Genomic DNA, 14,991 nt, shown 5'->3' with positions numbered 1-14,991 from the left:
ATTAGTATTGGTATTATTAGTATTACACGCATTATAAACGACTCCAGTCTAGTGAATGGGCATTTTGGGTTGCGTGAATCCGTGAAAATTGAAAAAAAAATGCGTGAATGCGTGAATTGAAAAAACTTGCGTGAACGTGAAAATTAACTTTTTCATTGCGTGAATGTGTGAATCTGGGCTATTTTGTGCGTGAATACGTGAATTTCCCTTTTTTTCCCACCGATTTTGTGCAGTTTTCCCGATTTTCCAATGTTTCCCCGATTTGTCCCGAACATTTTCCGATTTTCTGAAAAATCGGGCTATTGTGTGAAACTCGGGGAAAATTTGCGTGAATGCGTGAATTTCGAAAAAAAATTGCGTGATTGCGTGAACTGAGGGTCCGCTGGGGGGGGGGCCTCTCTTATGCTATTATACCATCACACTGCAACTATACTTGATAACTTATCGTAACAACACAAAGCAAGGTCATTTTTGTGAATGTAAATCTTCGTTTACTTCAGGTGCCGGCAACATTTTACAAGTCACTGGCTTCGGGTTGGATTCAAATAATCTTGTCGTCAAAATTGGTTCAAAAACTTGCAGCCATATAAATTCGACGTACACTGAGATCTTCTGTAAAGCTCCCTCCGTCACCAGTGCTTCGACTGAACAAGTCACTGTGTTTGATAGTAGTTATTCAGAAGATGAGCAAACAAGAGTTCACACACAAACACTACAATATCTTTATAAGGACGAAGTTACACCCATCCTGCAATCCTTGACTCCAACAACAATCACGCAACCTTTTATGAAGCTTAACGTTACTATTGGCAACCTTGCACCAAGTGTTGTGACGGAAAAACTGACGTTGAACGTCGGTTCCAGGGTATGTCCTATCCTTCTACGTGATGACCAGGGAGGTAACGTGACAGTGTTCCAATGTCAACTGCCAGACCAAGTTGTTGGAAATTACGATATCAGTTTGTTTGTTGACGGCGTTGGTGCAGCTCTGTGGACGCCGGGTGTTCAGAAATATACACGTTACTCCCGTGGTTTACGTGGTATTTCCCCAAACCGTGGAAGTATTTACGGAGGAAATATTGTGAAGTTGACATTGATCGGTGCTTCGTACACCATGAATGCTAAAATCACTTTTAGAGACGCTCTTGACGATTGTGAAATCACCGAACGCAACCAATACGTCGTTTTATGCCGGGTACCACCACGAAATGTAGCCGGGACATCCCTTATCACCTACCCGGGTGGACATCTTACTGGGAATTATGTTTACGAAGACGCGTCAACACCTCAAATTACGGGAATGGGTACCAACCAGAACGGCCGTAAACGACGCAGTGTTTCAACTGTTAATGGTGGTTACGGGGATACGTTGACCATTGATTACGTGAATACGGGCTCCAATGATACGGAGGATTACAAAATTTACATTGATGGAAAAGATCTTTGCAACGTTACCAAAGTAGACACTACGTCAATTACGTGTACATTGGATCATTACCCTGCTGGAACGTACAACTTGTCAGTCCTTGTCGCAGGAAAAGGTTTCTCAAACCCATTGTTAATAACTTACGAACTTGCTGCTTCGAATCCCGCCTCAAACGAGGGTAGTTACGGAGGCGGTCGCCTTGTGGAGATCGTAGGTAAAGGCTTCAGTATGGAAACTGGCGTCTCTATATGCGGTGCTTCTTGCATCGTCCAGGATGTTACTTACGGAACAACTCTTCAATGTTTAACGTCAATGCTGCCGGATTACGAATCTCAATCGGGAGACGTTCCATGTGACGTCATCATAACAGAGGGAAGTGAATCCGTCACGTTGTCGAACTCTTTCACGTACAAAGAATCTTTAACGTCTTACATCACGGATGTCTCTCCACGTCGCTTTGGAACAGGTGGCGGGAAAAAGATCGTCATCAGTGGAAGCAACTTTAAAGGCGGAAGTGAGGTCTCAATTGCCGGTATCGAATGTGAATTGCGCTCGGTCACGGCAACAAAAATCGAATGTATCACTAAACCGTCCAAGAAAACACATATGGATATTGATCTTGTTGTTTCAAGCGCCGCTGCCGGCCACGCCATCCCACAGAACGCATCGGTCGATTACGTTGATGTGTGGAGTTCACCATTCACGTGGGGTGGTGGTCCCTTACCATCCGCAGGTCAGTGACGTTTTATTTCTTTTGTCTTTGATATCATCCACCAGATATACTGTTACCCTCTCTCTCTGTCTATTCACAATTATGGAGGTTTAGAGACACTCCTTGATCAATAACCAGATAAGACCACTTAAAGGTTTATTTTTACATAAGTGTTCCCGTTTCATAGCAGACACATGTTTCATATTAGGACAGTGTCTCCCTATTGTTATATTATGCTGATATAAACAAAAAGTTGTTTTTCTTTTCCTCTTTCTGACCAATCGACATATGTGTCGATTCAATGTGAAAAAGCTTGTAAATTGAAATTGATGAGTAAGCAAACGATATCACTCTTATTTAAAAACAAAACCTTTCAAGAAAGCCAATTCAATTTGATTTCGATCAAAACTTTAGATCGGCACTCATCTTCAAGGAGCAGTTTTTCTACACTGTTTAATAGTCGTGTATTTAGTATTATTAAAGCATTTTTCTTAATCTGTGATTTTTAGGAGCATACGTGGTTATCTCTACCGGACAAACATTATTATTAGACATGGACACACCTGTTCTCTTTTTCCTACTTATTGACGGTGGTACCGTCATTTTCGACGACAAAGATCTTCACCTACAAGCAGAACACATTTTAATCGCTAAGAATGGCTCCTTGATGGTCGGAACGGAAGAAAAACGCTTCGAACATAAAGCTATTATTACATTGCACGGTAATGTGACGTCACAAGAACTGCCCGTGTATGGCGCAAAATCTATCTCATTGCGTACCGGATACCTAGGCTTGCACGGACAACATATTCTGAACACATGGACCCGGTTATCGAAAACAGCGGAAGCTGGCGCAACGGAAATATATGTTACCGTACCTGTTCCTGATTGGAAAGTTGGCAGCGAGATTGTGATAGCCTCCACTTCAAAAAGTTTGCGCGAAAACGAGGCTGTTTTTATCAAGGGTGTAACAAATGATGGAAATACCATCGAAATTGACCGTCCGTTAGCTTTCAAACATATCGCTTTGACACAGACAATTGCCGGACGGACTATTGAAACTGCTGCTGAGGTTTTTTTTTTTTTACAGTGGAGTGTCTCAAACTCGAACCTCTATAACTTTTATGGCCCCTTCAGTTAACAATGTCTTATAAACCGTATTCCATAAATCGAAATTACCTTAAATCGAACAAATTTTTGTTCCCCATGTGTGTTCGAGTTAACTGGACTCCACTATGTAAATCTTATTTTTGGACCTACCTCCGGGTACCCCGGTGGAGGTTCTATAAATTAACCCATGTCCGTTCGTCCGTTCGTTCGTTCGTTCGTCCGTCCGTCCGTCTGTTACCAGCTTTTCTCAAAGTTGACTCATTATTTTTTTCTGATTTTTTGCACAATGATGCAAAATGGCAATGCCTAAAATGTGACGGAGCCCGATTTTCACAAAAAAAATATATTTGGGCAAATTTGGGCCAAAAACTGCCAAAAATAGGGTTTTTGGGCCTGAATGGTTTAAGTGATTTTCGTATTTGGGGAAATTCCTTTTTACCATTTTACATTATTCAACACACAAGCTTTATTTTTCCATTCTGAATTTTTGTACAATTATTGTCACTTTTTTCTTATTTTCATCTGATATTAATCATTAGGTAGGTCCATTTAGCATGTTGCTTGTTGAATTTATCTCAAAGTTACAGTGACAAAGAAGATAGAAAACAATTAAAGAACCTTTGCATCTTAAATAACCATCCATCTTTGCATCCTAACAATCCTCTGAATTCAATATTTATGTTGTGCTATTATCTTCACTTGCTACCAGGTTGGTCTTTTGACACGCAATGTTGTCATCAGAGGATCGTCCAACGAAAATTGGAAAGACGCCATTCCTCCATGTCCCAAAAACTACAACCCTGATCAATTCGCTACTCAAAAATGTTTCGAAGGGAACTATGGTCGGCCTTTTGGCTCCGATCAATTCGGCGTCCAAATCATGGTCCACTCCAACCAAAAAGATTCGCGATTAGCGTTAGCCCATTTCAACCATATTGAGATCTACAACGCCGGACAAGCGTACCGTTTAGGACGTTACCCAATTCATTTCCATATGGACGGTGACGTGACGGGATCGTACGTCGAGGGTTGCGCCATTCACCGTAGCCATAACCGTGCAGTCACCATGCACGGTATTCACGGTTTGAGAGTGGAGAGAAATGTCATTTATGATATTTTGGGTAAGTCGCTGTGCAAAAATTACAAAACATTGCTTTTGAACAGCTGCATAGCTAAGGTGCTTCTAGAAGATCGAGTTTCTCCAGAATTATGTCCAGAATTTTCGCAAAAATTATTACTTTCCAAATTCATGACAAAGCTGGAAACCTCTAGTTGTACTGATTTTGTCAAATTATTATTTCTCCGTTCCCTAGGTAACGCTTACTTCATGGAAGATGGTATAGAAACAGGTAATTTCATTCGTTACAATCTCGCTGTCATGGTAACACTCTCTAGCTCCGGTTTGAATGTCGATCTTACGCCAGCCGCTTACTGGGTAACCAATGCTAACAACACTGTCAGCCACAACGCAGCCGCTGGTTGTTCGCATTTCGGCTACTGGTATCAGATGTTTCATCATCCGGAAGGACCTAATTATGACCCAAATATATGTCCAAGGTAGGAAAGGATAATAGTGATAATTAATTATAGTTACAACGCCATTGTATCCATTTCTGATCCATGATCTCTTTCTATAAGCTACAAAAATAATTTACCTCAGCTTAAAATCTGCAATATTCTTATGTTTGAAGTTTTGTTTTAAGTTGCATGATTCTGAGATTTAATACCACGCTAATATCTTTTTCTTGCGTGTCTTCACATTGCGTGACGTTTCATTACCTAATGTTGTGTAAAATTGGGATTGCCTTACAATAATCGGTTTACCTCCATTTGAAAATTAAAAAGACTAAAAAGAATTATCTTATATTTATATTATTTTTGATATGCGTAAGTCATTTTTCTAGCAAAACACCCGAAAAAAGTCGGGATTTGACCCCGCTCTGTTACTAAAAATAGAAATATGGTGGTCAAAAATCCGGGTCTTTTCGGATGCTTCCGTTAGAAAATATGACGTCATCTTGAATTATGAATATCCAGAATACGTCTGTTCATTTCAGAAACGTCCCAATGCTTGAGTTCAAGAACAACACAGCTCACACCCTTGGGCGTTACGGTTTATGGGTGTTTCCGATCTATCACCCGATGGCCGGAGGTGGTTGTGATTCAAAGGTTCACGAGCCCGCCCATTTCCATGGATTGACGATCTGGCACGCCCTGAGGGCGGCTGAATGCTTAGAGTGTGGTTCAATCAGGTAAATTGGTTCGATTTTTTTTTTGAATTTCAGTCCAGTGCTCTTGAATACATAATCCCATTCACCTAACTCATGCAGTACAAATTATTAGACAGTGTGCTTGGCCTGGATGCAATTTTCAGGCTAAAATCACTGTTTTGAATGTAGAAGATCCCATCGTCACACATTATCACTAAAAAAGCGAATAATTCAGGAGGTGGGATGAATTTAAAAACGGAGTTCAGTTCGGGGTGGAGTAAACAGTGGCTGAGGTATTTACAGTGTTGTTCCAAAACTCTACCGCCACTACTTCCCCGAGTTTACTGACCCTCTAACGGACGATAGCATTGTCTATTTTGAATGTAGCTAAATAGTTTTAAAAAAGTCACTAAGAAATCTTTTTCGTATTTTTGTACATTTCAGCTGATTTGGGTTTATTTATAACTTTCTATCTAACTTCTTTTTGCTTAGGTTTGATGATTTGATATCCCTTGACAACGATATTTCTGGTGTGGAATACGTGGAGGCTAATGCTGAAGATTCACCATGGGGTGGTGCAACTGTCCAAAATTCACTCATTGTCGGTCACTCTCAACTGCGGGATATCGGTGCATACAAGCTTGGACATTCTGATCAACAGCGCTGTACCATGCATGGTATCTGGTTGCCAAGAACAAGCCGATTGACCATCTCCAATGTGGATTTTGTGAATTTTGATGAAGACGAATGCACCGCCTTTGGAACTTGCGCCCACTGCAAACCCGATGATGGTGCGTCTTTCGTACGCGCTGAAGGTATTTAACGTTTTATTGCCGACTTTATTGCCTTACACTTTTTACGTTGGTCTTTTTTATGCCTGACACACACGGGTTGCAAAATTATATCATTGCAGTCAAAACATGTGAATAACTCGAAAAAGTTCACATGAATATTCCCATGTTACTTGCTTTACAACTTACAACTGATAACTTTATTAGTGTCAACAAATTCGAACCAATCAGAAATAATTGTCATGTAACAAGCACATAAAAATTTCGAGTAAAAGCGTGATTTGTCTTCAGACATTCATTTTGCAACCTGTGTATTCGCCTAGAACCGGTTTAGAAAAGGTGGATTTGGTACTTGAATGAAAAAAAAAGTTTCTCTGGTTCTATTATTTTAATTCTCCAATATTAAAGATATTCTAATTCGTTGGTTAATGAAAAATTCTTCGATAATCAGTTTTTGATTTCTTCTCGTCAACGATGTGTACTCTCGCGTGCGAAATAAGCTTACCGTCGCATTTTTCGAATTTACCGACCTCTGGACAACATTGAGACAAATATAATATTTTTAAAAATAAAAATGAAAGACCCTTATATTGCTCTACATAACCAAACTTTGGAGACACGATATTTATACATTTGACATTTTTTTCCAAAAGACTTTTATCAATTTTGTTTCAAAAGGACGTCCATAGTCTAATAGCATTGAAATATCTTAGCACGGATAATTTGAAACGAGGCTAGCAATAATCTTATGTTTTTTCTTTTTCTTACCAAAGGTATCAGATACACGAACACATCAAACTTGATCAATTTTCCTCATGCTCACGCAACCATTGTTGAAGATTTAGATGGAAGCCTAACGGGCACCAAAGGTGGAAGTCTGGTACCCAAAATGGGATTCCTGGACCCTGCAGTGTGTACAGATAACCCTGGCGCTTCTTTCGGAATCACACCAGGCGTGACATGTACTAGCGGCCGCTTCGCAAAAGTCGCGTTTAATCAAGTTACACCGAGCTCCATCAGCGAGCGAACAGCTTTCTTCAACAATTCATTAGGGACAGATAAAGTTCGGTACCGTGAAAAAGCTATTTCCCATCCAAACGGGTATACCGCATTTCTTCCATTGAATACAAATGATCCGGTTGATATCTCTTTTGACCGTTCACAACATTTGACCAATATTTCTTACTCAATGACCATCACTGAAATGAAACCAACTGATTATGCTTACATCAAGCACACATTCTATCAAGTCCCAGACTCCTTTGCGACAGGCAACGGTCGTAGAAATTCAACAGTCTCATTACCAAACCCTTCAAGTGATAAACATGGAGACTGGTACTACACCGAAGCAGAACAAGAAATGACGTACTTGGTGAAGGGGACTGGAAACGAAACCAAACCGGACGAGAAGCCAATCACCTACAGAGTATACCGATGTTTCTTTGACAAATGCGTTGCACCCACCGCTCCGCCAATTCCTGATGGGCGCCCCGCCACCTTCAAGAAGTGGAGCGAGAAGTCAGATTGGACAAGTGGTGTGGTACCGACAGCCAACCAAAACGTAACCATCGAAGCTGACTGGTATATGGTGCAAGACTCAACAGATGAAATCCTTCTGGACCGCTTATACATCTTTGGCGTTTTGGAACTGGAACCTAGTATTGATCACGTGATCAAAGCGAAAATCATCTTCATCTCAGGTCTTGGTGGATCTTTAATCGCGGGTTATGCTGATACACCGATGGTCAGCAATGTTCTCATCGGTCTTATTGGAAATCAAAAATCTCCTGACATGCCCATCAATAATGGACCTAACGTCGGTGCTAAAGCTTTAGCAGTTTTCGGTCGATTACAACTTCTTGGAATGTCGCATGATGTATATTGGACTTATTTGGCAAGCACTGTTAATGTTGGAGAAACCTCGATCACTCTTACCGAGTCTGTTGATTGGGCCATTGGTGACGTCATTTTGATTACAACGACCACCTTTGAATCTAAACAAACTGAAAAACTGACCATTGCTGGTGTAACCAATGGTGGCAAAACCATCACTACAACCACAGCAACTCAGTACCGTCACTCTACTCATAATCTTCCAACAGGATTCGGACCTTTCAAACGAATGAGCGCCAAAGTTGCCTTGATTACTCGAAACATCCGTATTGAAGGTCTCGATAACCCATCTGGTTCATTAGACGATCAATCATTTGGTTGTCGTGTCTTAGTTGGCAAGTATACTCAAGGAGGTATCACTTACAGTGGTGACGCTCAGCTAAGAGATGTCCAGTTCAGTAATTGTGGCCAACTTGGTTTCAATGAAAACTGGGACCCAAGGTGAGTTCTTTCTCGTTGGATTTTTCGAAACAGGGTTCAAAAGTCTGGAAAATAGTGTAAGATCAGCCTATTGTAGAGGTTTTTCACATAAGAGACTGTTCATCTAACGCTTCCAGACCATCTTAAAAGAACGACAAATAACTATTAGGAAGCGACAAAAAGAACGACAAACCCTAACCCTAAATGTCAAAGAGTGACATATTTGGCCGTCCACAACCTCGAGCGAAAGTGACTGTTTCCACCCCCACGGATCCATTCCTCTTTGTTTGTCACGGAAATTAACTACGTGTGGTTTGAAAGAACGTAAAATTATGTAAGCGTATAAGTATATATTTGGGTGAGCTGGAAACATTAGATGAACTCTTAAGGTTGGCCATGGTTTTCCCGGTTACATTTCATTCGCGGATCTTTACGATATATTTAACTATCTAAACAAATTGTATTTTGTCAACTGAGACCGTTAATATCACTTTCGCATCAGTTGAACGGAATTTCGTTTAAAAAGTGGCCCGTAAAACCGTTTCTATTCAATGAAGTGAATATAGTCGTTGCTGTCTTCTGATCAGCCACCGGAAACGTTGGAAAACCAACGGATCCGGCGAGACTCGAAATCACAACGATGCCATTCGCGGGCATTTGCTCTACCATTGAGCTACGGGTCTATGTGGAACCCGAGGACTCAATTGCCACTGGGTAGAGCTGGAAGTGAATCCTTGTCTACTGACTGAACAGAGACAGTGAGTTGAAAAAAAATTATCTCCACATTGCTAGTGTGTTGGAATCCGCCATCTACTATACACTAACGGTAGAAAACATGAGAGCGACTGTATTCACTTCATTTGTAATACTTAAGGGTAAAAATTCATGATTGATATCTTTTCAATTTTCGCATCTCCACACACAGATATTCGTTGGCTTTCATGAACATCGGTGAGATCGACGGTAATGCTTCGTTCGTATCCGGATGCTCTTTCAACGATGGTTACAATGTGGGCATTGGTGTATACGGAACTCACAATCTGACAATCGAAAACAACGTCATATATCGCTCGGTTGGTCCAGCTATCGATCTGGAAGGACGCAATAATAAAGTGGTTCATAACTTGATGACCACCGCATTGTCCATTCAAACGTTTAGAGTAAGTTATGTCGAATCTTTCTTTCTTACACCCCTGTCTCACAGTCCCAGTGGAACTTCTTCCCACAGTGGGGATTATAATTTCTATCAAAACCCAATTGTTCTCAGGTCAAAAAATCCAGTGGAGATTTTGGAGTGTAATTTTTTACATTGAAATTTCAGAGGAAGAGATAGGGAACGAAATAAAGAAGCACTCTAGCTTGTTATTAGTATTACCGGGTGTGTCAAAAAAAACGTCCCTATTTTTCGATTTTTGACGTACAAATTTCTATTCAACATAGGCAAGTGAAATTTTCAGGGAGGATTTGAAATTTACGTCAAAAATCGAAAAATAGGGGCGTTTTTTTTGACACACCCGGTATAAACTTCTTTTAGATAAAAATTACTTGATGGAATCTTGAAATTGTTTTCTATTTTTCTATTTTAGGTGTCAGAAGTTTACGCGTCGGCGGATTTGAATTGGGACGGTGCTCTGAATCTTGAGAAAGCCAAAGACTTCACAGTAGTGGGTAACAGTATTGCAGGATCGGAAAAAGTCGGCATTCGATTTCCCGGCGTCCCTTGCGAAGAAGAATCACAACGTGTCTATGGTAACGAAGTGAGTATTAAGTATTGGTGAAACTAATCTTGTAGAAATTCTGAATAAGACTTTCCAGATCAAGAAATTTCTTTACAAATAAAGATTCTTTACGGTGTTGTAAAGTCATTAGATGGACGTTCAAGCATCATTGGGCGTAATTCTTGGAAAACGCGAACTTGGCCCATTTTTGTACTTGTTTTACCTCATATAACAGACTCACTTGTTGAAAGCATTTTCAAAGCAAATATCACCATTTTTCTCTTTCAGGTGCACTCTAATTTGCACGGATTACATTTCAAAGCTCGCTCACCACATTGTTGGAAAGCCGACAATTTCCTTATTTGGAAGAATTTAGATTACGGTATTTTCACATGGCCCGACAAGAGTGTCGTCATTTCCAATTCTATACTCGCCGACAACAAAGTCAGTTTAGCGCTACATGTGTTCGGCCCACAAGTCTTAAGACATCAATATGGTAAAGAAACAATCACGGTCAAAGACTCGATTCTGATTGGTCAATCAAGCAGTTTTGATTGTACCCAGGATGCCATTATTCCGGATCACGCAGCTAAATATCCAGTCAGACGTCGCCCGCTTCCACCCTGTAGCGTCAGGATGAGATTGGATAAACAATAACGCCGTGTTTGTAACACTGTTCAGTGCATTAATTTATTGATGTGTAGTAATGTAGTGTTCAAACTGAAAATAAAAATTGAAAGATACTAAGTCTAATGAATGAAAATAAAATAATCTAACTTAGGTACAAAAGGATGTAAGTCTATGAGAACAAAAGTAGAAGTAGAAAACAGCAAATGTATAAATGAATGATTGAAGTACTAATATAATGTAAAAGAAAATCTAACTTAACTTAACTTAGGTGCCACAAATAGAGACAGAGAAAAGAAACAAAAAACTCACCAGCTGGCCTGAGGTAGAATGCTGTAAGCAGGCAGCAGAACACAGGGTGTGTCAAGACTAACACCAACTGTGTGAAATGAAAATTGAATGTGCTTGTATATGTGAGTAACTAAAGAGACTATTGATTGATTTCATTTGATTTGAGTTGACATCATGTCAGAGGAGGTCTTCACTCCTTGAAGTCTCTGTTGAAGTGAGGTCTGAGTGATGATGTGGCATTTATAGGCAGATCAAAAAGTCTAATTTACAGACCAAAATAAATTATGAGAAAAATTGAAATAAATTATAACAAAAGGAAATGCATATATCAAATTGACATAAAATTAATGAATAAAATACTGACCAAATGCTTATCAAACACAGAAAAATGCAGAATAACCAAAATGGTGGGAAAAGTGAAATAAATGCAGACCAAACAAAAACAAACAAAATGGCTGCACACTGAAAGAGGTGAGAGTGTTTGATTGACCAAAAATGGATTAAAACTAAGGTTTATGCCTTAACACTCCCCCAACAGAATGAAAAATAAGATTTTTTTTTTTTTTTTTTTTTATATATTAGAAAATTTTAATTTTTTGAGTTACAGTATCCAATTGTTTCATCAAATCTATTTCATCCACACCACGTATCAAAACCAACGAGCGAACTGATCGATGGGTCTCACGTTTGACTTTCTCGGTTGAATTTTGATACTGCACAATAACATCCCGAATCTTTCCATCACGTCCTTTATTGATGCTCTTAACGATTCCAAATTGATAGTTTGCGGATAGGCTCGACTCCTGCTTGGTGAAAAGAACGATGTCTCCTGGCTTGATGTCATTGTCGTTTTTGAACCACTTTGGCTGATCCATTAATGCTGGTACGTGTGAAGTGAGCCAACATTCAAACCACGAGTCAAAGATCTTTTTGTTGGTTCGTAGAATCTTGTCGGTGTCATTTGTGACTGTTAAGGGCTCTGAGGGTGAGCGGTCGTTGTTGCGGCCGAGGAGTAGGCGGTTCGGGGTGATCAAATCTGACATCTCGAACTCCTTGAAGTTGCCAACGGCCAATGGCAGATTGTTGATTGAGTTCGAGATTGTTGATGCCAGTGTCTCCCAATGAAGAATGGACAAACGTTGATTTCCGGCAGTTTTATCGATCGACTTCTTGATCTCCTGAATCTTTCTTTCTACACGTCCGTTGACATTATGTCCACCAACAGGACATGTCTCAAAATCGATATTCATTTTTGAATGAAGGTGCTGTTGTAGGTCGACGAAGTTAAGTTGCATTGTTTCACAACCCTTTACGAGCTGACTTCCTTCATCAACGAGAAGCTTTTTCGGGTAACCAACCTCACAGGCTAGTCGTGTAAATGCTTGGAGAAATGACGTTGTGTTGTAGCTGTCCATGACTTTGATTTTGACAGCTGTGGTTGTAGCGCAGCAGAAAACGAGTAGCCAGATCTTCACAGTGGTGCGCTTGTGATGTTCTGAATAGGACTGAAATGGTCCAGCAAGATCAGTCTGGGCGACAAAGAAGGCAGGGGCAATCTTTAGGTTGTCTTCTGAGAGTGGTCCCATTATGACTTGGAATTTCCTTTTTAATAGATAACGACATCGAGGACAAGAGGAGCGAACTTGTTTTACGAGTGATCTTCCTTCAAGTATGTAGCAGGTTTGAAGCACATAGCGCCAAGTGGTTTCGATGCCAGAATGGATTGCTGTAGGATGATTCCAGTGAACTTCTTGTACAATTGAATATGCCAAAGGTGAATTTTTGTCGATAATTGGCACACAGAAGGTTAACGCAGTTAGATCCTTCATGATGGCGGTAGCTTTTCCAATAGCGGTGATCTGATCGGTTGGGAGGATTCTTCCAGTATAAAAAAGGATTCCATCCTTTTCTTCAGATATTTTGTTGTACTTCGTTTTGTTGGTGAATTGTTTGACTTCAGAGGTTGCCTTTTTGAAGTAGTAGGATTTGGCTCGTTCAATATCCGCATCATTTAGGAGTAGGTGTCTTTCCTTGGTAGAAGGTGAGGGATTTGGTTTGTGAAATTTTTTGAAGCTATTGATGAATTTAAGTACGTAAGCCATCACTCTGATTACATGGTTGAAATTTCTCCAATTGGGGTCGATCAAATAATTTGAGTATTTGTAGTGATTTGAAACGGCTTCTGGAATCATCGACTTGGTTGAGGATATGTAGCATTCGATACCTTCCTTGTGTACTTCTTCTCTTGACTCTTTCTTAAGATGTTGTTTCTCTTGCGCTGTCAGTGAGATGTCAGTAGTAGTCTTGGCTGGGAAGTCCGAAGGGTTGCTTCTCATCCATTCATATCCGTTGATCCACTTTGAATATTGGTCGACATCTTGGATGGCTGTGCATCTTCTAGTGCCCAAGTCTGCAATCATGTCCTCTGATCTGACATATTTCCATTGGGATGTGTCTGTAAATCTGTGGACTTCAGATACTCTGTTTCTTGTCCATTGCTTTAAATTCAGGTTAAGGTTACAAATCCAATAGAGACTGATCTGAGAATCTGTAAATTTGATGCTCGACTTGTGTTTATCCTTCAGGGCTTGTTTGATTGTATGACCAGAGTGTGCATTGATCATCGCTGCATATAGCTCTGCACGTGGTTGAGTGTATTCATCTGAAATGAGTTTGGATCTACCAAAGATGAATTGACAGGTGAATGATCCATCCTTCTTCTTGAATCGAACATATATAGCGACACAAATGAGGCTTTTGCTTGCATCCCCAAAGTCAAGCGTCTGAATGTCCAAACTTGCAGCATCTTCTGGTACAACGGCTCTTTGATACTTGATTTGTTTGATTTCATTCATCATATCGAAATGGTCAAGCCAAATGGTCCGGATGTTATCGGGAAGAGCATCATCCCAATCCAATTTCCGAGTGACAAGGTCGTGAAGATCTAGTTTCATGGTGGCAACAATCGGTGTGATTAAACCAGTGATGTCGTAGAGTTCAGCTACCTTGGCCACGCATTGTCGTCGAGTTAGGTTCTCAGGTACCGTAGATACAAGTGTTGGTTTGCGACCTCGTGATTTTTTGGCGAAGTTGAGTTCTTGCACATCGAGAGAGATTTGATCTTTGAGTGGAAACCACTTGAGTCCAGCCACTCCAACCGATTGACCATCAGCAGATAGAGACTCTTGAGGAGGTCTTGATGAAAATGTGAAGCCTTTGAGGCCAAAGCCACCGTGATTGACAGCAACTTCTAGGTCGTCTGCTATTGATTGGACTTCTGTCATGCCTGATGAACCTGACAAACAATCGTCCACGTACACATCTTCGGAAACAATCTTTGTGGACGGTAGGATATCGGTCCTTGAGGATTCGGGCTGTCTCTCGCAATCCTCTCTCCGCTTGGTTGCCGCTTGACTTGATTCCATAAATGAGTGTTTTTATGACCTTCTCTTCTGGGGGCTGTGAAGGGTCCAGTGAGTCTTGCCAGAGATATCGTTGGAGTCCCCAGTGACATTGGTCCAATTTGATGGAGTTATACATTTTTTGTACATCAGTGTGGAATACCACAGAGTGGCACCTCCACCGCACAAATATATCAACCAATCGATTCATACTGTTGCGTCCTTTTGCCAAGATGTCATTCAGAGAGAATCCTGTGTCGGTGGGCATTGAGGCGTCGTCGAATACCACTCTGCATGGCGTTGACACCGAACTCTCCTTCCAAACGGCACGCCATGGTATGAAATTCTGGTAAGGTGATTCTTTGAGGATTTGTTTGAGATTCTGTTGATAG

At 40.6% G+C, this 14,991-nt stretch overlaps 2 protein-coding genes and 1 long non-coding RNA gene across 3 annotated transcripts in view; 1 reads left to right on the top strand and 2 right to left on the bottom strand.

Annotated features, from left to right (window-relative positions):
• The window catches only part of LOC136804638 (fibrocystin-L-like), a 33,373-nt gene extending 22,330 nt beyond the window's left edge, over positions 1-11,043 (top strand). Inside the window, exons 28-37 of the mRNA XM_067061246.1 lie at positions 501-2,159; positions 2,648-3,210; positions 3,958-4,369; positions 4,562-4,805; positions 5,306-5,500; positions 5,951-6,273; positions 7,023-8,583; positions 9,488-9,722; positions 10,149-10,319; positions 10,569-11,043. Coding sequence (XP_066917347.1) covers positions 501-2,159; positions 2,648-3,210; positions 3,958-4,369; positions 4,562-4,805; positions 5,306-5,500; positions 5,951-6,273; positions 7,023-8,583; positions 9,488-9,722; positions 10,149-10,319; positions 10,569-10,937 — 5,732 coding nt within the window. The 3' untranslated portion in view covers positions 10,938-11,043. The remainder of the gene's footprint in view (positions 1-500; positions 2,160-2,647; positions 3,211-3,957; positions 4,370-4,561; positions 4,806-5,305; positions 5,501-5,950; positions 6,274-7,022; positions 8,584-9,487; positions 9,723-10,148; positions 10,320-10,568) is intronic.
• Positions 10,943-11,286, bottom strand: LOC136804707 (uncharacterized). Its single transcript, XR_010846293.1, has 2 exons — positions 11,220-11,286; positions 10,943-11,000 (listed from the first exon to the last, which is right to left on the bottom strand). It is a non-coding gene; the product is annotated as an uncharacterized lncRNA (long non-coding RNA).
• Positions 11,287-11,776: 490 nt separating this feature from the next.
• On the bottom strand, positions 11,777-14,623 carry LOC136804033 (uncharacterized). The gene has a single exon (XM_067060777.1). The coding sequence runs from the start codon at positions 14,621-14,623 to the stop codon at positions 11,777-11,779; it is 2,847 nt and encodes a 948-aa protein (XP_066916878.1).
• Between the last annotated feature and the right edge of the window lie 368 nt (positions 14,624-14,991).

This window comes from Clytia hemisphaerica, unplaced genomic scaffold (genome assembly GCF_902728285.1).
Source record: "Clytia hemisphaerica strain Z4C2 unplaced genomic scaffold, Clytia hemisphaerica genome assembly, whole genome shotgun sequence".
Classification (NCBI taxonomy): Eukaryota; Metazoa; Cnidaria; class Hydrozoa; order Leptothecata; family Clytiidae; genus Clytia; species Clytia hemisphaerica.
This window is presented reverse-complemented; position numbering and strand designations above follow the sequence as displayed.